The sequence below is a fragment of the Diaphorina citri genome, unplaced genomic scaffold, assembly GCF_000475195.1.
Source record: "Diaphorina citri unplaced genomic scaffold, Diaci psyllid genome assembly version 1.1 scaffold2008, whole genome shotgun sequence".
Classification (NCBI taxonomy): Eukaryota; Metazoa; Arthropoda; class Insecta; order Hemiptera; family Psyllidae; genus Diaphorina; species Diaphorina citri.
Genome location: NW_007379434.1, coordinates 16,170 through 44,124, shown reverse-complemented (window position 1 = coordinate 44,124; position 27,955 = coordinate 16,170). Strand labels below are relative to the sequence as shown.

The 27,955-nt window shown below is 24.7% G+C and overlaps 4 protein-coding genes across 5 annotated transcripts; 1 reads left to right on the top strand and 3 right to left on the bottom strand.

The window, feature by feature from the left end:
• Positions 1-853: 853 nt before the first annotated feature.
• LOC108253518 (NADH-quinone oxidoreductase subunit L-like) lies at positions 854-8,746 on the bottom strand. Of its 2 annotated transcripts, none has more exons than XM_026829845.1 (2): positions 7,298-8,746; positions 854-2,984 (listed from the first exon to the last, which is right to left on the bottom strand). In XM_026829845.1, exon 2 carries the CDS (start codon positions 2,949-2,951, stop codon positions 951-953), a length of 2,001 nt encoding a protein of 666 aa, XP_026685646.1. In that variant the 5' UTR covers positions 2,952-2,984; positions 7,298-8,746; the 3' UTR covers positions 854-950. The 2 variants fall into 2 exon arrangements, with proteins under 2 accessions (XP_026685646.1, XP_017303116.1); XM_017447627.2 differs by having other exon boundaries at positions 854-2,998; positions 7,312-8,746.
• A 2,618-nt stretch (positions 8,747-11,364) lies between these two features.
• LOC103517927 (NADH-quinone oxidoreductase subunit F-like) lies at positions 11,365-13,556 on the bottom strand. Its single transcript, XM_008482974.3, has one exon. It carries the CDS (start codon positions 13,524-13,526, stop codon positions 12,231-12,233), a length of 1,296 nt encoding a protein of 431 aa, XP_008481196.1. The 5' UTR covers positions 13,527-13,556; the 3' UTR covers positions 11,365-12,230.
• A 7,077-nt stretch (positions 13,557-20,633) lies between these two features.
• On the top strand, positions 20,634-21,820 carry LOC108253519 (methionyl-tRNA formyltransferase-like). The gene has a single exon (XM_017447629.2). The coding sequence runs from the start codon at positions 20,739-20,741 to the stop codon at positions 21,717-21,719; it is 981 nt and encodes a 326-aa protein (XP_017303118.1). The 5' UTR covers positions 20,634-20,738; the 3' UTR covers positions 21,720-21,820.
• Positions 21,821-22,872: 1,052 nt separating this feature from the next.
• On the bottom strand, positions 22,873-26,747 carry LOC113471010 (ATP-dependent zinc metalloprotease FtsH-like). The gene has a single exon (XM_026829846.1). The coding sequence runs from the start codon at positions 25,344-25,346 to the stop codon at positions 23,538-23,540; it is 1,809 nt and encodes a 602-aa protein (XP_026685647.1). The 5' UTR covers positions 25,347-26,747; the 3' UTR covers positions 22,873-23,537.
• Between the last annotated feature and the right edge of the window lie 1,208 nt (positions 26,748-27,955).

Genomic DNA, 27,955 nt, shown 5'->3' with positions numbered 1-27,955 from the left:
TGTGCGATTGATGAATATGCAATTAATTTTTTTATATCAATTTGTACCATAGCTATTAAACTAATATAAATTATTGAAATTAAGGATAAAGTAATTATTAAGTTAGAAAAATAATAACTTGCATCTGGAAAAATAGGTAAAGAAAACCTAAGTAAACCATAGCAACCTAATTTTAACATAATTGCAGCCAAAATGACTGAACCTTCTGTTGGAGCTTCAACGTGAGCATCTGGTAACCATGTATGCATTGGCCATATTGGTATTTTAATAGCGAATGCAATAAAAAAAGTAATAAATAACCAAATTTGTTCAATTTTAGTAATAGATAATTGATGCCAACTTAAAATATTAAATGATTTATTTGAAATATAATATAAATATATCATTGATATTAACATTAAAAGTGAACCCATCAATGTATATAAAAAAAATTTAATTGCAGCATATGAACGATTACTACCACCCCAAGTACCAATAATAATAAATATTGGAATAAGTGTTGCTTCAAAAAATATATAAAACAACATTCCATCTAATGCGCAAAATGCACCAATTATTAACCCAGATAAAATAAGAAAAGCACTCATGTATTCTGCTAATTTTTTTTTAATATCTAAGCTAATTAATATAATTATTAGTGTAATAAACGCAGTTAAAGGTATAAACCACAATGATAAACCATCAATACCAAGAAAATAATAAATATTAAAATAATCAATCCATATTTTTTTTTCTATAAATTGAATTCCATGAAATTGAATATTAAAATATTTAAATAAAGAAAGAGTTATAAAAAAACTAAATAATGCAGAAATTAATGATACAATACGTATTAATTTTAAATTTTTATTACGAAAAATTGTTAAAATTAATAAACCGCATATAATTGGAGTCCAAATAGAAATACTAAGAATTGGAAAAGTTGATAATAACATTATTAAATAATTTAATTATTTATTAATTGAAAATGGTATAAAATATATAAGAAAACCTAAAAAAGTAATAATTACTGTAAATATATAATGATAAAGATAACCAGATTGAAAAAACTTAATATATTTAGAAGTTTTAATAATAATTTTTGCAATATTATTAATAATTAATTCATCAATTAAAAATTTATCAATAAAATTCCATAAAAAGTTTCCAAATAAATATGTATATTTAATAAATATTAATTCATTGATTTTGTTAATATAATATTGATTCTTCATTAATATATAAAACCAACAAAAATATCTTTTTATAATAATACGTACTTTTGGATTTACTATATATAAATAGTATGCGCATATAAAACCAAAAATTGATAACCATAATATTGGACTATTTATAGATTGAAAAACCATTTTTAATGGAGATTGATATTCATTTCGCAATTTTTCTAATGAATAATGCGCTTGATTAATAATAATAATATTTTTAAAAAAAGATTGAAACAAAAAATTTTTTATAGAAAAAAAACCTATTAATATAGATGGTATTGATAATATAATTAATGAAAAAAGTATTGAAAATGACGATTCATTAGGTTTTTTATCTATAGGAAAATTTTTTATATTTTTAAAATTTTCTTTACCAAAAAATATTAAAAAATACATTCTAAAGGAATAAAAAGAAGTAATAAATACACTAATTAATAGCAAAAAATAAGCAAATTTGGATCCAGTTATTTGACTAAAATAAGTAGCATTAATAATACTGTCTTTTGAATAAAAACCGGAAAAAAATGGAGCCCCAACTAGTGATAGTAAACCAATTAGTGATGTAATACAAGTAATTGGCATATATTTATAAAGCCCCCCCATATTGCGAATATCTTGATTATGCTTCATATTTATAATAATAGAACCGGCCGATAAAAATAATAAAGCTTTAAAAAATGCATGTGTCATTAAGTGAAATATACTAACTGTATATGCTGATACTCCTAATCCAACTGTCATATAGCCTAATTGAGATAAAGTAGAATACGCAATAATACGTTTAATGTCATTTTGAATAATACCTAATAAACCCATAAAAAAAGCAGTAATCGCTCCAATAAATAAAATTATTGATAATGCAGTATTTGATAACTCAAATAAAGGAGACATTCTTGTTATCATAAAAATACCTGCAGTTACCATAGTTGCCGCGTGAATTAATGCAGATGCTGGAGTTGGTCCTTCCATAGAATCCGGTAACCAAGTATGCAATGGAAATTGAGCTGATTTAGCCATAGCTCCTATAAATAAACAAATACAAATTATGGTAATTAACATGCAATTCGTGTTAGGTAAATTTAAATGTGCTATATTTATACTACACGAAAATATTTTGATATAATTCATGCTACCAATATAATTAAACAAAAGACAGATTCCAAGAATTAATCCAATATCACCTATTCTATTAATTAAAAAAGCTTTTAAATTTGCAGTAATTGCTAATGGTTTATCATACCAAAAACCAATTAGTAAATATGATGCCATTCCAACTATTTCCCACCCCAAAAACAATTGAAAAAGATTATTACTCATTACCAGTAAAAGCATAGAAAATGTAAAAAAAGAAATATATGAAAAAAAACGATTATAACCAGAATCTTTTTTCATATAATAAGTAGAATATATATGAACTATTAATGATATAAAGGTTATTATACACATCATTAGCACTGTAAGATAATCTATTAAAAAACCAATTTCTAATTTTATATTATAAAAAGTTAATAAAGTATATAAATTGTAATTATAAATAAAATTATTAATTATTAATTTATTAAAAGTAATAATTGAACACAAAAAAGCTATTAATATACTAAATATTGTTATTGAATGAGATGTTTTACGCCCAATAAGATTATTAAAAAACTTTGTGCCAAATAAACCAGTAATTATAGACCCAACTAATGTAAATATAAGAGGAGATAGAAAAAAAATTGGATTAAGTGGTTTAATCATTAACATTCCTATTATATATTATTAAAATTAATCTTTAAGATTTTTAAAAAAATTTATATTAATAGTTTTAAAATGACGAAAAAGTGTTATTAAAATAGCAAAACCTATTGCTGATTCTGCTGCAGCCATAGTCAGAATAAAAAATACAAAAATCATTCCATCTGAATTGTTATGATAACATGAAAAAGCAATTAAATTTGTATTAATAGCTAATAACATTATCTCTATTTCCATTAAAAAAATTATAACATTTTCGCGATTCATAAGAATACCAATAATAGAGATTGTAAATAATATAGCGCTTAAAACAAAATAATGCATAAGAGAAAAAATCATATATTACCTTTATATAATTACTTTTCAGATTTCATTTTGATAACACGAACTCGATCGCTAGACTGAACTTTAATTGCGTCTGAAGAAGAGTAGTATTTTCTATCCTTTCGAGAACGTAATGTGAGTATAGTAACAGAAATTGTTGTTGCTAGCAAAATTACAGAGGCAACTTCAAATATATATATATATTTACTATAAATTAAGAGACCAAGTTCTTTTACAGAACCAATAGAATTTGAAATTATTAATATTTTTTTTTTATAAAAATTATTAATTAAAAATCCATTAAGTAATATTTTTATCATTTTAAATGCCATTAAAAAACCTAATATTACTGTTAATATTAAAAAGTTTAATAAATTTTTACTATTTTTATGAATATTTAAATCTAACATCATGATTATAAATAAAAATAATATCATGATAGCGCCAACATAAATTAGTATTAATATAAGAGATAAAAATTCAGCATTTAAGAGAGCCCATAAACCAGCAGAAGAAAAAAAAGAAAGAATTAAAAATAATGCAGAATGCACTGTATTTTTAACAATTCCAATACATAGTGAAGATATTATTGTTATTATACTTAATATGTAAAATAAAATACTTTGAAATTCCATAATTTTTTATTTTTAGTTTAATTAACGATATAATGAATCTAGAGTTTTTGTTTTTGAAATTTCTTTTTCATATTTATCACCGATTTTTAATAACATTTCTTTTGTGTAATATAAGTCATTACGTTTTTCCCCATAATATTCTATAATATGTGTTTCAACAATTGAATCAACTGGACAAGATTCTTCACATAATCCACAAAAAATGCATTTAGTTAAATCAATGTCATAACGTTTAGTTCGCCTTGATCCATCAAATCGTTCTTCAGATTCAATTGTAATAGCCATAGAAGGACAAATTGTTTCACATAATTTACAAGCAATACAACGTTCCTCTCCATTCGGATAACGACGTAATGCATGTAATCCACGAAAACGTGGCGATTGGGGTGTTTTTTCTTCTGGATATTGAATCGTAATTTTTTTTGAAAATAAGTAACGTCCAGTTAATATCAATCCTTTAATTAATTCAATTAACATTATACTTTTTAAAAAATTTTTAATTTTTTTCATTTCATTTATACAATTTATAAAAATTAATCAATTTGTTTATAAAAATTTTATTTCCAAATATTTAAAGGACTTTTAATCCAAAACGCATAAATAATTAAAAAAAATAAAATTATTGGTATAAATATTTTCCAACCTAAACGCATAATTTGATCATAACGATAACGAGGAAATGATGCTCTAATCCAAATAAATATAAATAAAATAAAAAATGTTTTAATTCCTAACCAAATCCAAAATGGAATAAAATTTAATATTTTTAATGGTGCTATCCATCCACCTAAAAATAATAATGATATTAATATTCCAGATAAAATCATATTAGCATATTCAGCTAAGAAAAAAATAGCAAAAGACATTCCTGAATACTCAATCATATACCCAGCAACTATTTCTGATTCACCCTCTACTATATCAAATGGATGACGATTTGTTTCTGCAATACAAGATATAATATAAATTATAAAAATTGGAAATAATGATAACCAATTCCATGATAAAAAACTTAAACCTATATTAGAAAAATAACCATTATTTTGATTAATAACTATTTTTGTTAAATTTAAACTTCCAGTTACCATAAGAATAATAACTAAACAAAATCCCATTACTATCTCATATGATATCATTTGAGCTGATGCTCGCATAGATCCAAGAAATGCATATTTTGAATTTGAAGACCATCCAGCAATAATTACACCATAAATTTCTATTGAAGTAATAGTCATAATAAATAATAATCCAGAATTTATATTAGAAAACACATATTCTGGACTAAATGGAATAATAGACCAAACAGCTATTGCTGGCATTATACTTATAATTGGAGCTAAAAAAAATAAAAATTTATTAGCTTTTTTAGGTACTGTAATTTCTTTTAAAAGTAACTTTAATGTATCAGCAATTGGTTGTAATAAACCCAAAAAACCAACACGATTAGGCCCAATTCGAGCATGCATCCATCCAATTAATTTTCTCTCCAAATAAGTTAAATATGCCACGGATAATAATAATATTAATACAGTTAAAATTATTTTGAAAAAAATTTGAAAAAAGTCTAATAAATATTGATTAAAAATCATATTTTCTCCAATGTAATTTTTCCAAACATTTTATTTAAGGCAATAGTACTATTATGACCAGCTGATATACGTATTACATTATCTGGTAATTTATTATCAATTGCGACATTTAATTCGATACTGTATTGATCTTGTTTAATTTTAACTCGATCATTTTTAATTATTTTTAATTTTTTTGATATCATTTTTGATAACCAAGCTAATGGCATATTTGCATCATTAGTTTTTTGTAAAGATAATGCTCTTCTTACAATAGAATCAGTAAAATAAATTGGTATATCAGAAACACGTTCAAGATTATTTAATAATGTCGATGAAGTATAATTTTTTGATAAAGTATAGTTATATTTATTAATTAAAGTATTTATAATTTCATTAGGAACAATATTATTTAAACGATTTTTTACATTATTAATGTTTTTAATAAAATCTTTGTAAATTTCTTTTGAACTACTATAATCAAAATTTGATAATTTTAATAAATTACCTAATATTTTTAATACTTCCCATGCGGGTCGTGTTTGACCTAATGGTTTTATTACGTTTGAAAAATTTTGTATGCGACCTTCTGCGTTAATAAAGGTTCCAGAGTTTTCTGTAAATGGAGCGATTGGCAATAATACATGGGCATAATCTAAGTTATGTTTATATGGAGACATAATTATTACTAACTCTGCTTGTTTTAAAGAATTTAATGCTGTTTGAGGATTAGCGCAATCAAGTTGTAATTCAGAATTAAGTAATAAATAAGATTTTCTAGGTGAATATAATAATTGATGAGCATTGATACCATATTTATTTGGAAAAGCATTAGCTATATATCCGCCTACAGTATTAGCTCCTTCCAAAAAATAGCCAAATTTAGAATTAGTTTGTGTAGCAATCCATTGAGCCGCAATATGTAATTGAGAAGAATTTGGATGTTGAGAAAGTGTATTTCCAAGTAATACTGATTTTAATCCATTAGATAATAAATCATCGGCAATTAATTCGGAAATTTTCGAAACTTTAATTTCAATTAAATGATTTGGAATATCAATTGATTTTTTTATAGCAATAGAAACAATTATTTGATTTAAGGTTTCTAACCATTTAGATGGCGCTATAATAATTTTATTAGTTATTGGTATTAATAAGTCATCATCAGTAGCATGCAATAAATTAATACAAGCCCCATTTTTAGCGGCATAACGTAATCTTGCAGCAAATAATGGATGATCTTTTCTTAAGAAAGATCCTATAATTAAAACATGATTTAATTGAGATAATTCTGAGATTGACATACCTAACCATGGTATAATTGTATTATCTAAAGAAAAATCCAATTGTCGTAAACGAAAATCAATATTTTCAGAACCCAATCCTCGTATTATCTTTTGTAATAATATTAATTCCTCAAGTGTTGATATAGATGTTGTAAGTGCAGCAATAGAATCAGTTCCATATTTTGTTATAATATTTCGTAAATTTTTCGCAATATATTCTAGCGCAGATGACCAACTTGTTTCGATCCATTTATTATTTCTTTTAATCATTGGTTTTATTAAACGATCAGAGGAAATAAGTCCCTCATAAGAAAATCGGTCTTTATCAGAAATCCAGCATTCATTTAATTCTTCATTTTCTAATGGTAGTACTCTCATTATTTTATTTTTTTTTACATGTATATTTAAATTAGATCCTAAACTATCATGCGGACTAATAGATTTATAATTTAATAATTCCCAGGTTCTTATTTTATATCGAAATGGTTTTGATGTTAATGCACCAACAGGACATAAACTACACGACGCTCTTCCGATCTAAGATTTTTAAAAAAATTTATATTAATAGTTTTAAAATGACGAAAAAGTGTTATTAAAATAGCAAAACCTATTGCTGATTCTGCTGCAGCCATAGTCAGAATAAAAAATACAAAAATCATTCCATCTGAATTGTTATGATAACATGAAAAAGCAATTAAATTTGTATTAATAGCTAATAACATTATCTCTATTTCCATTAAAAAAATTATAACATTTTCGCGATTCATAAGAATACCAATAATAGAGATTGTAAATAATATAGCGCTTAAAACAAAATAATGCATAAGAGAAAAAATCATATATTACCTTTATATAATTACTTTTCAGATTTCATTTTGATAACACGAACTCGATCGCTAGACTGAACTTTAATTGCGTCTGAAGAAGAGTAGTATTTTCTATCCTTTCGAGAACGTAATGTGAGTATAGTAACAGAAATTGTTGTTGCTAGCAAAATTACAGAGGCAACTTCAAATATATATATATATTTACTATAAATTAAGAGACCAAGTTCTTTTACAGAACCAATAGAATTTGAAATTATTAATATTTTTTTTTTATAAAAATTATTAATTAAAAATCCATTAAGTAATATTTTTATCATTTTAAATGCCATTAAAAAACCTAATATTACTGTTAATATTAAAAAGTTTAATAAATTTTTACTATTTTTATGAATATTTAAATCTAACATCATGATTATAAATAAAAATAATATCATGATAGCGCCAACATAAATTAGTATTAATATAAGAGATAAAAATTCAGCATTTAAGAGAGCCCATAAACCAGCAGAAGAAAAAAAAGAAAGAATTAAAAATAATGCAGAATGCACTGTATTTTTAACAATTCCAATACATAGTGAAGATATTATTGTTATTATACTTAATATGTAAAATAAAATACTTTGAAATTCCATAATTTTTTATTTTTAGTTTAATTAACGATATAATGAATCTAGAGTTTTTGTTTTTGAAATTTCTTTTTCATATTTATCACCGATTTTTAATAACATTTCTTTTGTGTAATATAAGTCATTACGTTTTTCCCCATAATATTCTATAATATGTGTTTCAACAATTGAATCAACTGGACAAGATTCTTCACATAATCCACAAAAAATGCATTTAGTTAAATCAATGTCATAACGTTTAGTTCGCCTTGATCCATCAAATCGTTCTTCAGATTCAATTGTAATAGCCATAGAAGGACAAATTGTTTCACATAATTTACAAGCAATACAACGTTCCTCTCCATTCGGATAACGACGTAATGCATGTAATCCACGAAAACGTGGCGATTGGGGTGTTTTTTCTTCTGGATATTGAATCGTAATTTTTTTTGAAAATAAGTAACGTCCAGTTAATATCAATCCTTTAATTAATTCAATTAACATTATACTTTTTAAAAAATTTTTAATTTTTTTCATTTCATTTATACAATTTATAAAAATTAATCAATTTGTTTATAAAAATTTTATTTCCAAATATTTAAAGGACTTTTAATCCAAAACGCATAAATAATTAAAAAAAATAAAATTATTGGTATAAATATTTTCCAACCTAAACGCATAATTTGATCATAACGATAACGAGGAAATGATGCTCTAATCCAAATAAATATAAATAAAATAAAAAATGTTTTAATTCCTAACCAAATCCAAAATGGAATAAAATTTAATATTTTTAATGGTGCTATCCATCCACCTAAAAATAATAATGATATTAATATTCCAGATAAAATCATATTAGCATATTCAGCTAAGAAAAAAATAGCAAAAGACATTCCTGAATACTCAATCATATACCCAGCAACTATTTCTGATTCACCCTCTACTATATCAAATGGATGACGATTTGTTTCTGCAATACAAGATATAATATAAATTATAAAAATTGGAAATAATGATAACCAATTCCATGATAAAAAACTTAAACCTATATTAGAAAAATAACCATTATTTTGATTAATAACTATTTTTGTTAAATTTAAACTTCCAGTTACCATAAGAATAATAACTAAACAAAATCCCATTACTATCTCATATGATATCATTTGAGCTGATGCTCGCATAGATCCAAGAAATGCATATTTTGAATTTGAAGACCATCCAGCAATAATTACACCATAAATTTCTATTGAAGTAATAGTCATAATAAATAATAATCCAGAATTTATATTAGAAAACACATATTCTGGACTAAATGGAATAATAGACCAAACAGCTATTGCTGGCATTATACTTATAATTGGAGCTAAAAAAAATAAAAATTTATTAGCTTTTTTAGGTACTGTAATTTCTTTTAAAAGTAACTTTAATGTATCAGCAATTGGTTGTAATAAACCCAAAAAACCAACACGATTAGGCCCAATTCGAGCATGCATCCATCCAATTAATTTTCTCTCCAAATAAGTTAAATATGCCACGGATAATAATAATATTAATACAGTTAAAATTATTTTGAAAAAAATTTGAAAAAAGTCTAATAAATATTGATTAAAAATCATATTTTCTCCAATGTAATTTTTCCAAACATTTTATTTAAGGCAATAGTACTATTATGACCAGCTGATATACGTATTACATTATCTGGTAATTTATTATCAATTGCGACATTTAATTCGATACTGTATTGATCTTGTTTAATTTTAACTCGATCATTTTTAATTATTTTTAATTTTTTTGATATCATTTTTGATAACCAAGCTAATGGCATATTTGCATCATTAGTTTTTTGTAAAGATAATGCTCTTCTTACAATAGAATCAGTAAAATAAATTGGTATATCAGAAACACGTTCAAGATTATTTAATAATGTCGATGAAGTATAATTTTTTGATAAAGTATAGTTATATTTATTAATTAAAGTATTTATAATTTCATTAGGAACAATATTATTTAAACGATTTTTTACATTATTAATGTTTTTAATAAAATCTTTGTAAATTTCTTTTGAACTACTATAATCAAAATTTGATAATTTTAATAAATTACCTAATATTTTTAATACTTCCCATGCGGGTCGTGTTTGACCTAATGGTTTTATTACGTTTGAAAAATTTTGTATGCGACCTTCTGCGTTAATAAAGGTTCCAGAGTTTTCTGTAAATGGAGCGATTGGCAATAATACATGGGCATAATCTAAGTTATGTTTATATGGAGACATAATTATTACTAACTCTGCTTGTTTTAAAGAATTTAATGCTGTTTGAGGATTAGCGCAATCAAGTTGTAATTCAGAATTAAGTAATAAATAAGATTTTCTAGGTGAATATAATAATTGATGAGCATTGATACCATATTTATTTGGAAAAGCATTAGCTATATATCCGCCTACAGTATTAGCTCCTTCCAAAAAATAGCCAAATTTAGAATTAGTTTGTGTAGCAATCCATTGAGCCGCAATATGTAATTGAGAAGAATTTGGATGTTGAGAAAGTGTATTTCCAAGTAATACTGATTTTAATCCATTAGATAATAAATCATCGGCAATTAATTCGGAAATTTTCGAAACTTTAATTTCAATTAAATGATTTGGAATATCAATTGATTTTTTTATAGCAATAGAAACAATTATTTGATTTAAGGTTTCTAACCATTTAGATGGCGCTATAATAATTTTATTAGTTATTGGTATTAATAAGTCATCATCAGTAGCATGCAATAAATTAATACAAGCCCCATTTTTAGCGGCATAACGTAATCTTGCAGCAAATAATGGATGATCTTTTCTTAAGAAAGATCCTATAATTAAAACATGATTTAATTGAGATAATTCTGAGATTGACATACCTAACCATGGTATAATTGTATTATCTAAAGAAAAATCCAATTGTCGTAAACGAAAATCAATATTTTCAGAACCCAATCCTCGTATTATCTTTTGTAATAATATTAATTCCTCAAGTGTTGATATAGATGTTGTAAGTGCAGCAATAGAATCAGTTCCATATTTTGTTATAATATTTCGTAAATTTTTCGCAATATATTCTAGCGCAGATGACCAACTTGTTTCGATCCATTTATTATTTCTTTTAATCATTGGTTTTATTAAACGATCAGAGGAAATAAGTCCCTCATAAGAAAATCGGTCTTTATCAGAAATCCAGCATTCATTTAATTCTTCATTTTCTAATGGTAGTACTCTCATTATTTTATTTTTTTTTACATGTATATTTAAATTAGATCCTAAACTATCATGCGGACTAATAGATTTATAATTTAATAATTCCCAGGTTCTTATTTTATATCGAAATGGTTTTGATGTTAATGCACCAACAGGACATAAATCAATCATATTTCCAGATAATTCAGAATTAATAGATTCCCCAATAAAAGTAGTAACTTCAGAATATTCCCCTCGTCCTATCACTCCTAATTCCATTAAACCAGCAATTTCCTGTCCAAAACGAATACAGCGACTACAATAAATACAACGATTCATTTCTTTCATTGAAATTAGTGATCCTACATTTTTTGGGGATATTAAACGTTTTTCCTCTTTATAACGTGAAATAGATTTACCGTATTCAACAGAAAAATCTTGTAATTTACATTCCCCCGCTTTATCACAAATTGGACAATCTAATGGATGATTTATAAGCAAAAATTCCATGACATTTTGTTGTGCTTTTATTATTTTATCACTAATTGTATGAATTTTCATTCCAGATGAAACCTGAGTTGCGCAAGCTGGTAATAACTTATTTATTCCCTCTATTTCCACTAAACACATTCTACAGTTTGCTGCAATAGTTAATTTTTTATGATAACAAAAATGTGGAATATAAATACCAAATTTATTTGCAACCTCTAATATCATACTTTTTTTAGTAATATTTATTTTTTTTCCATTTATTTCAATTTCAATCATCATTTGATTTTTAAAATTTAAAGTTTAAATTAAACTAAATTAATAAATAATATTGACAATATTATAAATTATCTGATACTAAACAACATTTATTGGTAATATGATATTTAAATTCTTCATAATAATTTTTAATAAAAGAACGTACTGGCATTGAGGCGGCATCACCTAATGCACAAATAGTATGTCCTTGAATATTATCTGCTATAGAATTTAATAAATTTAAATCTTCTAAATTTCCATTTCCATTCTCAATACGATTAATGATACGATACATCCACCCGACTCCTTCTCGACATGGTGTACATTGCCCACATGATTCTAAATAATAAAAACGAGATAAACGTAATAAAGATTTAACTATACATCGCGTTTCATTTATAACAATTACACCCCCGGATCCTAACATTGACCCAGCTTGTGAAATTGAATCATAATCCATATCTATTTTCATCATAACATCACCTAGAATAACTGGTGATGATGATCCTCCCGGAATAACGGCTTTAATTTTTTTTCCATTTCGCATACCTCCTGATAATTTAAGTAAACGAGAAAAAGGAGTTCCTAATGGTATCTCATAATTACCTGGATAATTAATATCACCAGAAACAGAAAAAATTTTAGTTCCGCCATTATTAGGTTTACCAATTTTAGAATATTGCTTAGCACCAATTAAAAAAATAAATGGAATAGAAGCTAATGTTTCAGTATTATTAATAATAGTTGGTTTACCATACAAACCAAAATTAGCAGGAAATGGTGGTTTAAAACGTGGTGTTCCTTTTTTTCCCTCTAAAGATTCTAATAATGCTGTTTCTTCTCCACAAATATATGCACCATAACTATGGTGTGCATATATTTGAAAACTAAAATTAGTATTTAAAATATTATTTCCTAATACACCAAAAGTGTATGCTTCTTTTAATGCTTCTTGAAATCGAATATATTCTTCCCAAATTTCTCCATGAATATAATTGTAACCAATTGTAATACCCATTGCATAACCACCAATAATCATTCCTTCGATTAAGGCATGAGGATTATAACGTAAAATATCTCTGTCTTTAAATGTACCTGGTTCACCTTCATCACTATTACAAATAAGATATTTTTGCCCAGAAATTTCACGTGGTATAAAACTCCATTTTAATCCAGTAGGAAAACCAGCTCCTCCTCTTCCGCGTAAAGAAGAAACTTTTAACTCAGAAATTATTTGCTCTGGTGTAATTTTTTTTTCTAAAATATATTTTATAGATTTATAACCTCCTCGTTTAATATAATCCGTTAAACCCCAATTTTTACCATTAAGATTAGCTAATATTAAAGGATTAATATGGCGATTATGTAAACTGGTCATCTTAATTTCCTTTATAAACTTTTTAGTTCTTTTAAAAGAATATCTATTTTTTTTATAGACATATAGCTACACATTCGTTTATTATTTATTAAAATTACTGGAGCGTCACCACATGCCCCCATACATTCAGATTCAATTAATGTAAAAAAATAATCATTTGTAGTAATTTGTTTTGGAAAATTAATATTTAATTTTTGAATTAAATATTTCATAGATTTTAAACTACCCGCTAAAATACAAGGCAAATTTGTGCATATTGTAATCGTATATTTACCAACCGGGTTAGTGTGGAACATACTATAAAAAGTAGCTATCTCATATACAGCAATTGGAGGTATATTTAAGTAATTTGCAATATCTTTTTGTATTTCAGGAGATAACCATTTTTTTTCCTCTTGAGCTATAGCCAGTGCCGCTATAACCGCGGATTTTTGTTTATTAATAGGGTATTTTTTTACTTCTTCATCAATTTTTTTATATGCTTCTTCGCTTAATAACATTTTAATTTATAGAATTTTATATAAAGATAAATAAATTAATTTTTAACGATCAATCTCTCCAAACACAATATCCTGTGTACCAATAATAGTTACAACGTCAGAAATCATATGTCCAGATATCATTTCACTTAAACTTTGTAAATGCGCAAAACCAGGAGATCGAATTTTAATCCGATATGGTTTATTCGCTCCATCTGATACTAAATAAATACCAAATTCACCTTTTGGATGTTCAACACAAGAATATATCTCACCTAAAGGAACATAAAAACCCTCTGTAAATAATTTAAAATGATGAATAAGATCTTCCATATTCGATTTCATATTAATGCGAGCAGGAGAAGTAATTTTATTATTATTTGAAATTACTGGGCCTTTATTACTTCTTAACCATTTAATACATTGTTTAATAATTTTATTGGACTGACGCATTTCTTCTATTCTTACTAAATAACGATCATATGAATCACCATTTTTTCCAATAGGAATATCAAAATTAAGTAAATTATAAATTTCATAAGGTTGTTTTTTACGCAAATCCCACTTAACCCCAGATCCACGTAACATAGGACCGGTAAATCCCATTGATAATGCCCGCTCTGGAGAAACTACTCCAATTCCAACTAAACGTTGTTTCCAAATACGATTATCTGTTAATAATGTTTCATATTCATCAATATTTTTAGGAAAACGATTCGTAAAATCTTCTATAAAATCCAATAAAGAACCCTGTCTATTTTCATTAAGAATTTTAGTTGCTTTATTATTTCGAATAATTGATGATTTATATTGAGGCATTATTTCTGGTAGATCACGATATACTCCACCAGGCCTATAATAGGCAGCATGCATTCTAGCTCCAGAAACCGCTTCATAGCAATCCAGTAAATCTTCTCTTTCGCGAAAAGCATATAATAAAACTCCCATAGCTCCAATATCTAAACTATGCGAACCAATCCACATTAAATGATTTAATAATCTTGTAATTTCATCAAACATTACTCTAATATATTGAGCACGTATTGGTATTTTAATATTTAGTAATTTTTCAATAGCCATAACATATGCATGCTCATTACACATCATAGAAACATAATCAAGACGATCCATATATGGTAATGATTGTAAATAAGTTCTTTGTTCGGCTAATTTTTCAGTTGCACGATGCAATAAACCAATATGAGGATCCGCTTTTCTTACTACCTCTCCTTCAAGCTCTAATATTAATCGTAATACACCATGTGCAGCAGGATGTTGTGGACCAAAATTTAATTTATAACTTTTAATTTCTAACATTATTTTTAAATTTATTTTTAATATTTAATCTATATTATATTTTTTATTTTTTCTATTTTTTGTTATACGCGGATAATTTTCACGCGATTCAATTGTGACAGGTTGATAAATTATTCGAGATTCTTGTGTATTATATTTCATTTCAACATAACCTATAACTGGAAAATCTTTTCGAAAAGGGTGTCCTACAAAACCATAATCCGTTAACAAACGACGCAAATCATCATGTCCATCAAAAAAAATTCCAAATAAATCAAATGCTTCACGCTCATACCAATTTGCAGAAGACCATAATGAAGTTATTGAATGTAATCTTGGTAATTCATTATTTTCGGCAAACACTCGAACACGTAATCTCCAATTATAATTTAATGATAATAAATGTAATACTATTGCAAATCGTAGATTTTTATTAGAATTATCAGAATTAATATTTTTATTATATATAGAATAATCAATACCACATAAATCAATTAATTGTTCAAATCTAAAATTAACATGATCTCGTAATATTTTCATTGTAGAATAATAATCTATAGCATTAATTATAATTGTAATTTCATTTAAACTTATAATTAATTTTTGTAAATATTTACCTAGTATATCTTTTAATGTGAATTCTAATTTTTTTAATTTTGTAATCATGGTTTATTTAACGATTAATAATATTAGTCCGTTTAATTTTATTTTGCAATTGAATAATACCATATAACAAGGCTTCTGCAGTTGGGGGGCATCCTGGAATATATACATCTACCGGAACAATTCGATCACAACCTCTTACCACAGAATAAGAGTAATGATAATAACCGCCACCATTTGCACAAGAACCCATGGAAATTACCCATTTTGGTTCAGTCATTTGATCATAAACTTTTCGTAAAGCTGGCGCCATTTTATTACATAATGTTCCAGCTACAATCATTACATCTGATTGGCGTGGAGATGGACGAAACATAATACCAAAGCGATCTAAATCATATCGTGAGGCGCCAGCATGCATCATTTCAATAGCACAACAAGCAAGTCCAAAAGTCATTGGCCACATTGAGCTAGTACGAGTCCAATTAATTAATTTATCTAAGGTAAGAGTTATAAATCCATGTTTAAATACATTTTTAATTGACATAATTTATTCCCAGTCTAAAGCACCTTTTTTCCAAATATATAAAAAACTAATTATAAATTCAATAATAAATATTATCATAGACATAAAACCATAGGCATTAAGATCACGCATAACTACCCCCCATGGAAAAAAAAAAATAGTCTCTAGATCAAATAAAATAAAAAAAATTGCTATAAGATAATAACGCACATCAAATTTTATTGGTATACCACCAAATTCCTTAAAACCACATTCATATGGAGAATTTTTTTGTGGATTAGGTTTATATGGACCTAAAATACGCCCCATTATTTGAGGTAAAATACCAATAATTATACCAATAACAATAAACAAAAAAATAGGAAAAAAATTTTTTAAATTCACGATTTATAATTTTATGATTAAAAGTTATGTTAATATTTTATTTGGTGCCGACGATGAGATTTGAACTCATCAGGCTTTAATAGCTACTACCCCCTCAAGATAGCGTGTCTACCATTTCACCACGTCGGCAGTAATAATTTTAAAATTAATTATAATACAATTAATTATAATACAAATATTTTATTTTTTATTATTTTTTATCTTTATATTATGATTATCTGAGTAAGTAGATGATATTTTAGAAGAATTTAACTGTTTATAAAAATGATTTATTGTATTATTATTTATTTTTTGTTTACTAAGATATGTTAAACACATTGTTGATAAAAAAAATAATGCAGAAAATATAAAAATTAATTTAAATATAAAATTAAAAGAACCAATAGATCCAAAGAAACTATTAGAAACACTAGGATTAGTAGTTGTTACTCTATTAAAACATATATTTTTTTTATATTGAAATATAATTAAATTAATAATTGTAAAAGCGGAAATTATTTGAAAAAAAATAAGAATTTTAAAAAATATATTCATTTTATTTTTATAGTTTTTTAAAAATTTTTAAGATTTTAATTTAGATTTTAATATTTAAAATAAAAATTCATTATTTTAAATGTATTTTTTTTATACATCTAGTCTTAAAAGACTAGATGTATTTAGTTTTACTCTATTCGATCTGTATTTTTAGTTGTATTAATATATATTTTTCTAGGTTTTAGTGCTTCTGGAACTTCTCTAATTAGATCTATATTTAAAATACCTTGATCAAAAAATGCAGCTACAACATGAACATGATCAGCTAATTGAAAACGGTGCTCAAAATTACGAGTAGCTATACCACGATGTAAGAAATTTCTTTGTTGTGTATCGGCTTGTTTTCGACCAGTTATTCTTAATGTATCGCGTTCTGTTTCTATTTCTAAATCAGATCGATTAAAACCAGCTATAGCCATAGTTATACGATATTTATTTTCATCAACTAATTCTATATTGTATGGCGGATAACTTTGTTGAGCTTCAGTTCTAACATTATCAAAAATTTGTGCTAGACGATCAAATCCAATAGTAGAACGATAAAATGGAGCGAAAGCACTTACAGTCATTTTAGATCTCCTTATAAAATAAAGCGATAGTTTCAGTAAGCCTTTAAATTACATTATCCATATAGTATATAAATTAATTGATAATTAATTCAAGAGTAATTTTAAAAAATAAATGTAAATTTATTACAAATTACTTAACTAAGATTTATATAAATTACTTAAAATAGCAATTCTTTTTTCAAAAGATGGATGAGTAGCAAATAATTTTAAAAAACTCTTTTTTTTAAAGTTATTATTAATACCTAGAATAGCTATTGATTTTGGTAAATCATTAACTATAGATATATTAGACAAATGACGTAAGGCGCTTATCATTGGATCAGGTGTTCCTAATAATTTAGCTGACCCATGATCAGCTCGAAATTCTCTATTACGTGAAAACCACGCTACAACAATAGATGCTCCAAAACCTAAAAATATTTGTAATATAGTTGTTATTAAACCATATATTTTATGATTATAATTAGAATTATAATTTGAATCATCATATGAATTTAATAAGAAACAATCTAGAATATAACTAAATATTCGTGAAATTAGTATAATAAATGTATTTATAACTCCTTGTATTAATAGCATAGTCACCATATCTCCATTAGAAATATGAGAAATTTCATGAGCAATAATTGCTTTTATTTCTAATTTTGTCATACTTTCTAATAAATTAGCAGAAATTGCTATTAAAGAAGAATTTTTAAAAGCACCTGTAGCAAACGCATTTATTTCGCCGTTATATATTGCAACCTCTGGTGTAGAAATATTAGCATTTTTAGAAATTTTATTTACTGTTTTTAATAACCAATCTTCAGTAAAATTAGATGGATTTTTAATGACCATTAAATTCATAGACCATTTAGCTATTTTCTTACTTAATAATAAAGATATTATGGATCCAGTAAAACCAAAAATTATTGAAGAAATTGTTAATATTTTTATATTTAATCCAATTTTATAAAAAAAATAATTAATACCCAATAATGATAACATAATATTTAACACTAAGATTATAGCAATATTTGTTAATAAAAATATAAAAACTCGTCTCATTTATGTTCCTTAATTTATTATATGTTACATAGAATATAAAAAATATTTTTACATTAATAAAAATAATTTAAATTGATAAAAATTAAAACTAAAATTAAAAATTAATTTAGTATTTTAATAAAAATAAATTTTTATAAATATATATTTTTAAAATACATTTAATTGATATAATACTGATTATAAATAATATATTTATTCAATAATTATTATATTATTTTAATATTTTATGTAAAACTAAGTTGATTATTATACTTTTTATCATAAATTCAATACTTTTATTACTGAAATTATTTCTACAACAATTGTTTTGATATTTATTTAATAAAATTCATTTTAATATATGTAATTCTTTATAATTTTAAAATTATAAGAACAGAAAGATTACAAAAGTTATTACATGATAAAAATTATGTTTCATTAGTAAAATAAATTATATTTATTTTTTAATATATAACATAACTAGTTCTGTAATATAGATTTGTAATTTGATCTATTTAGAATATTTTATAAAAAATTTAATACTTTTTAAAATAAAAAAAATTATTATTTTTACGATTTTATAAATAAATTTATATAAATATTTTAAGGTAAACATTACATTTAATTTAATAAAAAATTATATTGATTTCTTTTGTAATAAAGCTAATAAATTTGCAATCTTAAAACGTAGTTTACGACGATCAATAATCATATCTAAAGCCCCTTTTTTTAATAAAAATTCAGAACTTTGAAATCCATCAGGTAATTTTTCTTTTACAGTATTTTTAATTACTCTTGGACCAGCAAAACCAATTAATGCTCCTGGTTCAGCAATTACTATATCCCCCATAAAAGCAAAAGATGCAGAAACCCCCCCCATAGTTGGGTTTGTTAAAACACTAATAAAGGGAATTTTTTTTTTAGATAATTTAGTTAAAATTGCTGTAGTTTTTGCCATTTGCATTAATGATAATAAACCTTCTTGCATACGAGCTCCTCCAGTAGCAGTGATACAAACAAACGGAATTTTTTGTTCTAAGGAAATTTGTGCTCCTTGAATAAATCGTTCACCAACAACTGATCCCATTGATCCACCCATGAATTCAAACTCAAATACAGCCACTACTAATGGTAAATTCATGATAGAACCTTTTATAACAATTAAGGCATCAGTTTCATTTGTATTTTTTTTTGCTAACTTCAAACGTTCAGAATATTTTATATTATCTTTAAAATTTAAAGTATCTACTGGTAATATATTTTCTCCAATTTCATGAAAATTATTTTTATCAAGAAAATTATTTAATCTATCTCTAGCTTTAATCTGCATATGATAATCACATTTTGTACAAACTTGCTGATTAAACTTTAAATCATTTTTATACAATATAGTTTTACAAGATAAACATTTAATCCACAATCCTTTTGGAATCGATTTTTTAACAAAAGCATTATTTTTTTGTAAATTAGGAAATGAATAATTTTTAAGCCAATTCATAAATAAATCTTTTTTATAAAAAGAAAATTAAAATAATATCATTATTTTGTAACCGCTCTTCCGATCTTCCTTTATTCTTTATAATAATTTGAATATTTAATTATTTTTATTTTATTAAAATTATCTCATAAAGTATAAATAAACAGAAAAATAATTGTTATAATATAACTCATGACATTAAAATTTAACATAAAAACATAAATATATTACTATTACTAGATTGAAATAAAATTCAATTTTAATATCAAATTTATTAATAAAATATATTTTATTTTTACTATTTTTTATTTTTTAAAAATGAAAATTATTTTTGCTGGAACATCAATATCTGCTGCAGCTATATTGGATACACTTTATAATTCAGAACATAATATTGTTTTGATACTTACAAAACCAGATCTTCATTCTGGTAGAGGTATGAAACTAAATTTTTCACCTGTAAAAAAATATGCCTTAAAACATTCTATAAAAATAATACAACCTATCTCTTTAAAATTGAATGGAAAATATCATAAAATAGCTAATGAAACACATAAGTTATTAAATAAAATAGAATTTGATATTATGATTGTAATGGGGTATGGATTAATATTACCATATAACATATTAAAAATTCCATATTATGGTTGTATAAATATTCATTATTCTTTATTGCCTAGATGGAGAGGACCAGCGCCAGTTCCTAGAGCTATTGAAGCAGGAGATATATTCACTGGAGTTACGATTATAAAAATGGATTCTGGAATTGATACTGGACCGATTATATCTCAAAATTCTATTAGAATTTTACCAGAAGATACTTCTTTGACATTACAAAATAAATTAGAAAAATTAAGTAAAATATTAATCATTGATACCATTAAAAAAATAGAATATGATATGACTAAATTATTTTTTAAACCTCAATCTAATATTGGAGAAAGTTATGCGCCTTTAATAAAAAAAAATGAAGCAGTATTAGATTGGTCTTTATCAGCTAAAACTATTATGAGAAAAATTAATGCTTTTAATCCATTTCCAGGCGCAAAAACATATTATATTAGTTATCAAAATAAAAAAAAATTTTTAAAAATATGGAAAGCACATGCTTTATCTATAGAATCTACTAAAAAACCTGGAACAATATTAAATGTTAATTTTCATAATGGTATATTAGTAGTTTGTGGCAAAAATGTTATAAAATTACTTGAATTGCAAAAAAATAATAAAAAAAAAATATCTGCAACAGAATTTATTAATGGTTGTATAAAAAATATTAAATATTTTATTTCTGTTTAAATAATTTATGAATTACATTTTAGTTGGAGCAGAAATGCCTATTAATTTTAATCCATTATTTAATACTTGACCTATAGAATAAATTAATGCTAATCGCGCCATTTTAATAGTTATATTTTTTACAAGAATGCGTTCTGTATTATAATAACCATGTAATTCTTTTGCCAAATCGCGTAAGTAAAATGCAACATAATGAGGACAAAGATCTTTTACAGAATTAACTAATACCTCTGGATAATTTGAAAGTTTAACTAGTAAGGATAATTCTTTTTCAGTATTTAAAGATGATAAATCTTTAATAGAAATTAAAGATTTTTTATCACCACCCCATTGATTTAATAAAGAAAAAATACGAGCATGTGCATATTGTATATAATATACAGGATTTTCATCTGATCTTTTTAATGCCAAATCAATATCAAAAATAAAATCAGTATCAGATTTTCTAGAAATAAGAAAAAAACGCATTAAATCTCTTCCACGTATTAAATCTTCTCTAAATTCAATAGAATCATTTTTTGATTCAGTTTTACTTAACCATTTAATTAAATTTCTTATTGTAATATAAGAACCGGAGCGTTTAGAAATTTTAACTTCTTTACCATTTTTTATAACAGTAACCATTTTATGTAATATATAATTTGGATAATCATTTGGTATTCCTATATTTATAGCTTGTAAACCAGCTTTAACGCGAGTAATGGTTCCTTGATGATCATCACCTTGTATATTAATTGCTTGAATAAACCCCCTTTCCCATTTAAAAATATGATAAGCTATATCTGATACAAAATATGTAAAATCACCATTTGATTTACGAACTACTCTATCTTTGTCATCTCCATAATCAGTAGTTCGTAACCATAACGCACCATCTTTATAATATGTTTTTCCGGATTGAATTAATAATTTAGTAACTAAAGAAACCTTACCTGTCTTATATAAAGATGATTCGAGACAATAATTATCAAATTTTACACCAAATATCTTAAGATCTATATCTTGTTCACGACGTAAATAAGCTACTGAAAAATCTCTAATAGCTTTTAAATCATTAATTTTTCCATTAGCTATTATATTTATAGATCTATCTTTAGATATAATTTTTTTCTTTTTAAGAAAACATTTTGCAATATCAGTAATATATTCTCCGTTATAAGCAGTATCAGGCCATGTTGATTTTCCTAAAAAAATTGCTTTAGCTCGTGCTTGAACAGAAAGAGCTAAATTAGTAATTTGAACTCCAGTATCATTATAATAAAATTCTCGTGTAACTTTATATCCCTGAGATATAAATAAAGACGATAATATATCGCCTATTGCACATTGTCGTCCATGTCCAATATGGAGAGGGCCAGTTGGGTTAGCTGAAACAAATTCAATTAATATTTTTTTATTAGAACCTATATTACTTTGACCAAATTTAATGCCAGAAGATAATATATATTTTATTATTTTTTGTTTAATTGAAGAAGAAATTTTTAAATTAATAAAACCCGGTTTTATAATTTCTATAGATTGTATAAGTTTAATATAGTTTTTTTGTTGAATTAAATTTTTAGCTATTATTTTAGCTAATTTATAAGAATTTATTTGTAATTTTTTTGAAATTTGCATAGAAATATTACAAGAAATATCACCATGCGAAGCATGACGAGGATACTCAAGAATTATAGTTGGAACTATATTAGTTTTTATTAATAATGGTTTTAATGCAAGATTAAATAATTTAATAATACGTTGTTTTTCTTCTAAAAGCATATATTTTATGAATACGTAAATGTTGAATAAATTTTTTATTGATGTTATTTAAATAATTTAGGATCTATTTCCTAACATAATATCATTAATTTGATCTGCATTAATTGTTTCTAATTCTAATAATGTTTTTGCCATTAAATCTACTTTATCACGATTATTTTCTAACAATTTTTTCGATAATTTATATTGAGTATCTAAAATATTACGAATTTCAATATCAACTTTTTGTTGCGTAGCTTCGGAAATTTTTTTAGAAGACATCTTACAAAAGTAAGCATCATTTTCAGAATCCTCATATACCATTGCACCTAAATTTTTTGACATTCCATAACGAGTTACCATTAAACGAGCTAATTTTGTAGCACGCTCAAAATCATTACATGCGCCAGTTGATATTTGTTTCATAAAAATTTCTTCTGAAATTCGTCCACCAAATAAAATTGCAATATCTTCTAAAATTTTATCTTTATACATATTAACTCGATCATATTCTGGTAATTGCCATGTTAATCCTAAAGCAAATCCACGTGGCATAATAGTGACTTTATATACTGGATCAGATTTTGGTAAAAGCTTAGCTACTATCGCATGACCAGATTCATGATACGCAGTATTACGTCGTTCTTCTTCTCGTATTATAGTAGATTTACGTTCTGGTCCCATAATAATTTTATCTTTAGCGCTTTCAAAATCAGACATTTCAACTAAATTTTTATTATTACGAGCAGCAAATAAAGCGGCTTCATTAACTAAATTAGCTAAATCAGCACCAGAAAAACCGGGTGTACCACGTGCTAAGATATTAATCTTAACATCATTTGCTATAGGTACTTTTTTAATATGAACACATAAAATTTGTTCGCGTCCTCGAATATCAGGTAAACCAACTACAACTTGCCTATCTAAACGTCCTGGTCTTAATAAAGCTTTATCAAGTACATCTGCTCTATTAGTTGCTGCAATAACTATCACCCCAGAATTAGCTTCAAAACCATCCATTTCAACTAACATTTGATTTAATGTTTGTTCGCGCTCATCACTTGCGCCTCCCATACCAATTCCTCTATGACGGCCTACCGCATCAATTTCATCAATAAAAATAATACAAGGCGCATTTTTTTTAGCATTTTTAAACATATCTCGTACACGAGATGCGCCAACACCAACAAACATTTCAACAAAATCTGAACCTGATATAGTAAAAAACGGTACTTTAGCCTCACCAGCGATTGCACGGGCTAATAAAGTTTTACCAGTACCTGGTGGACCAATCATTAAAACTCCATTTGGAATTCTACCTCCTAATTTTTGAAATTTATCTGGATCACGTAAAAAATCAACTATTTCATAGACCTCTGATTTAGCTTCATCACAACCAGCTACATCAGAAAAAGTAATTGTGTTAGAGTTTTTTTTTAACATACGTGCTTTTGATTTTCCAAAAGAAAAAGCAATACCTTTATTCCCTCCTTGTATTTGACGCATAAAAAACACCCAAATACCAATTAACAATAACATTGGAAACCATGAAATAAATACTTGTGAAATAAAAGAAGATTTATTTTCTATTTGTTTAACATCAAATTTTACATTATTAACTAAAAGATCCCCTATTAATCCTCTATCCAAATAAGTTGTTACAGTTTTAATTTTTTTACCGTTTTTTGTGGTTGCAAAAATATTCCTATCTTCAATTACTACATCTTTTATACGCCCAAATTTAATATCTAATATAAAATCTGAATAAGCAATTTGATCTACTTCTTTAGTTATTTCTCTATTATTAAATTGCTTAAATATAAAAAATAACATTGATGAAATTACAATCCATATAATGGCTTTTGAAAATATATTTTTCACTAGCATTCCCTTGGTACTTATTCACTTTTAAATATAATAAAAATCAAATTATATTTAAATTATAAATTTATTAAAAATTAATTTAATTTTTTATTTTTAATTTTTTTCCTAATAAAAATATTTCAGATGAATTTTTATGGCTTGCTTTTGGTTTTTTTAAAGAAATAGATTTAAAAATACAATAAAATTTATTAAATATTTCTTTATAATTAATTCCATAAAAACACTTTAATAATATAGAGCCAGATGGTTTAATATATTCTTGAGTAAATTCTAAAATTATATTAATAATATATTCAATATTAGCAGAATCAACAACAGAAACACCAGATAAATTAGGAGCTATATCAGATAAAATAAGATCTAATTTACGACCATTTAATATTTTTTTTAAATTATTTATTGTACATTTATTACGTATATCACCTAAAATAAAATTCACATTAGGAATTGGTTTCATTTTTAATACATCTAATGCAATAATGGTACCGTTAATGTTTTTACTATTATAAGATATTTTTTTTCTTATATATTGTGACCAACTTCCTGGTGAACTACCTAAATCAACAATAATTTGCCCAGGTTGAATTAATCTTTCTTTAGCATCAATTTCTTGTAATTTATATACAGAACGAGCTCTATATCCTTCTTTCTTTGCTAATTTTACATAAAAATCATTAACATAGTTATGTAGCCATTTTTTATCTAATTTATTTTTCATTATTATATATTATAAACTAAAAATCATATTAAAATCTTTAATTAAAATAAATCATAAAATTCTTTAATTAAAATAAATTATAAAATTTATTTTTTAAATTAATATATTTTAAAATTATACCTATTATGAAATTTTATATATAAATAACTTTAAGAATTTTATATTCTTGTAACCCTGATGGAGATTTGAAAAAAATTATATCACCACTTGTTTTCCCTATTAATGCTCGTGCTATTGGAGAGGTTATAGATATTTTTGATTCTTTAATATTAGCTTCATCTATACCAACTATTTGATAAGTTACTTTTTCACTTGTTTCTAAATTTTCTAAATAAACAGTTGAAGCAAAAACAACTCGACCATCTGCATCTAAATTTAACGGATCTATAATCACTGCATTATTAAGTTTATTTTCAATATCAGTAATACGTCCCTCAATAAAACTTTGACGTTCTTTAGCAGCATTATATTCAGCATTTTCAGATAAATCACCGTGTGCACGCGCTTCTGAAATTTGAGAAATAACATATGGACGTTCATATTTTTTTAAGTTATGCAATTCTTGTTTTAAAAGATTCGCACCATGTCTTGTTAATGGAGTTGAGTTCATTTTGAATAATATTATAAATTAAAATTTATTTTTAAAACATAATTTTTATAGAAAATAATACAGTATACTAAAATAGTAATTTATATACAAATTTTAGAAATAATAAATTTAACTATAAATAATATTTATTTCAATCTTAAAGACTTAAAATACTTAATAAAATTTTTTTATTTTTTATAAAATTAAATAACTAATATCGATTTTTTATTTATTTTTTTATAGGTAAATTTTCAGTTAATTTTAATTTTCTTTTCATTTGCCTGCTCCTAGTTTCCACTTGTTCAATATTTTTTGTTGCTTTTTCTAAAGTTATTTTAGTTGTAGATAAAATTTCACTAAATTTATTGAATTCAGTTTTTATTAATTCTAAAATTTTCCATATTTCAGATGAATGTTTTTCCAAAGTTAATGTACGAAAACCTATTTGTAAACTATTTAATAACGCAAATAAAGTAGAAGGACCAGCTATATTTATACGAAATATTCTTTGTAAATCATCCATTAATCCAGGGCGTCGAGTTACTTCGGAATATAGTCCTTCTGTTGGTAAAAATAAAATAGCAAAATCTGTTGTTAATGGCGGTGATAAATATTTTTTTGAAATATTTTTTGCTGATAAACGTATAGAACGCTCTAATTCTTTTTCAGCTATAATAATTCCATTAGAATCAGATCGCTCTATAGAATCTATTAAACGTTCATATTGTTCTTTAGGAAATTTAGAATCAATTGGAATCCAAACAGGTTTATTATCTTTTAATCCAGGTAATTTAATAGCAAATTCAACTCGTTTTCCAGTGCCTGGTATTGTTTCTACATTTTTAGAATATTGTTTTTTTGTTAATACTTGCTCTAATAATACTTCTAATTGAATTTCACCCCAAGTACCCCTGCTTTTAATATTTGTTAATATTCTTTTTAAATCACTAACTCCAGTCGCTAATTGTTGCATTTTTTCAAGATCTTTATGTACCCTTTCTAACCTGTCTAATACCACACTAAATGATTCTCCTAAATGTTTTTCTAGAGTTATATGTAATTTTTTATTAACTATTTTATATATTTCTTTTATTGATAACTATTATTTTTTTTAAAATCCTTAATTTTAGATTTGATTTTTATATGAATTTTATCTATGTATTTAGTATTAATTTCATTTAATTTAATTAATTGATTAGAAAAAATTATTAATATAATTACTTTGTAAAGTAGCTATATTGCTAATATGATCTATTAATTTTTTTTGTAATTGAGAAGAATTTTCATATAATTCTTTTAAAATAT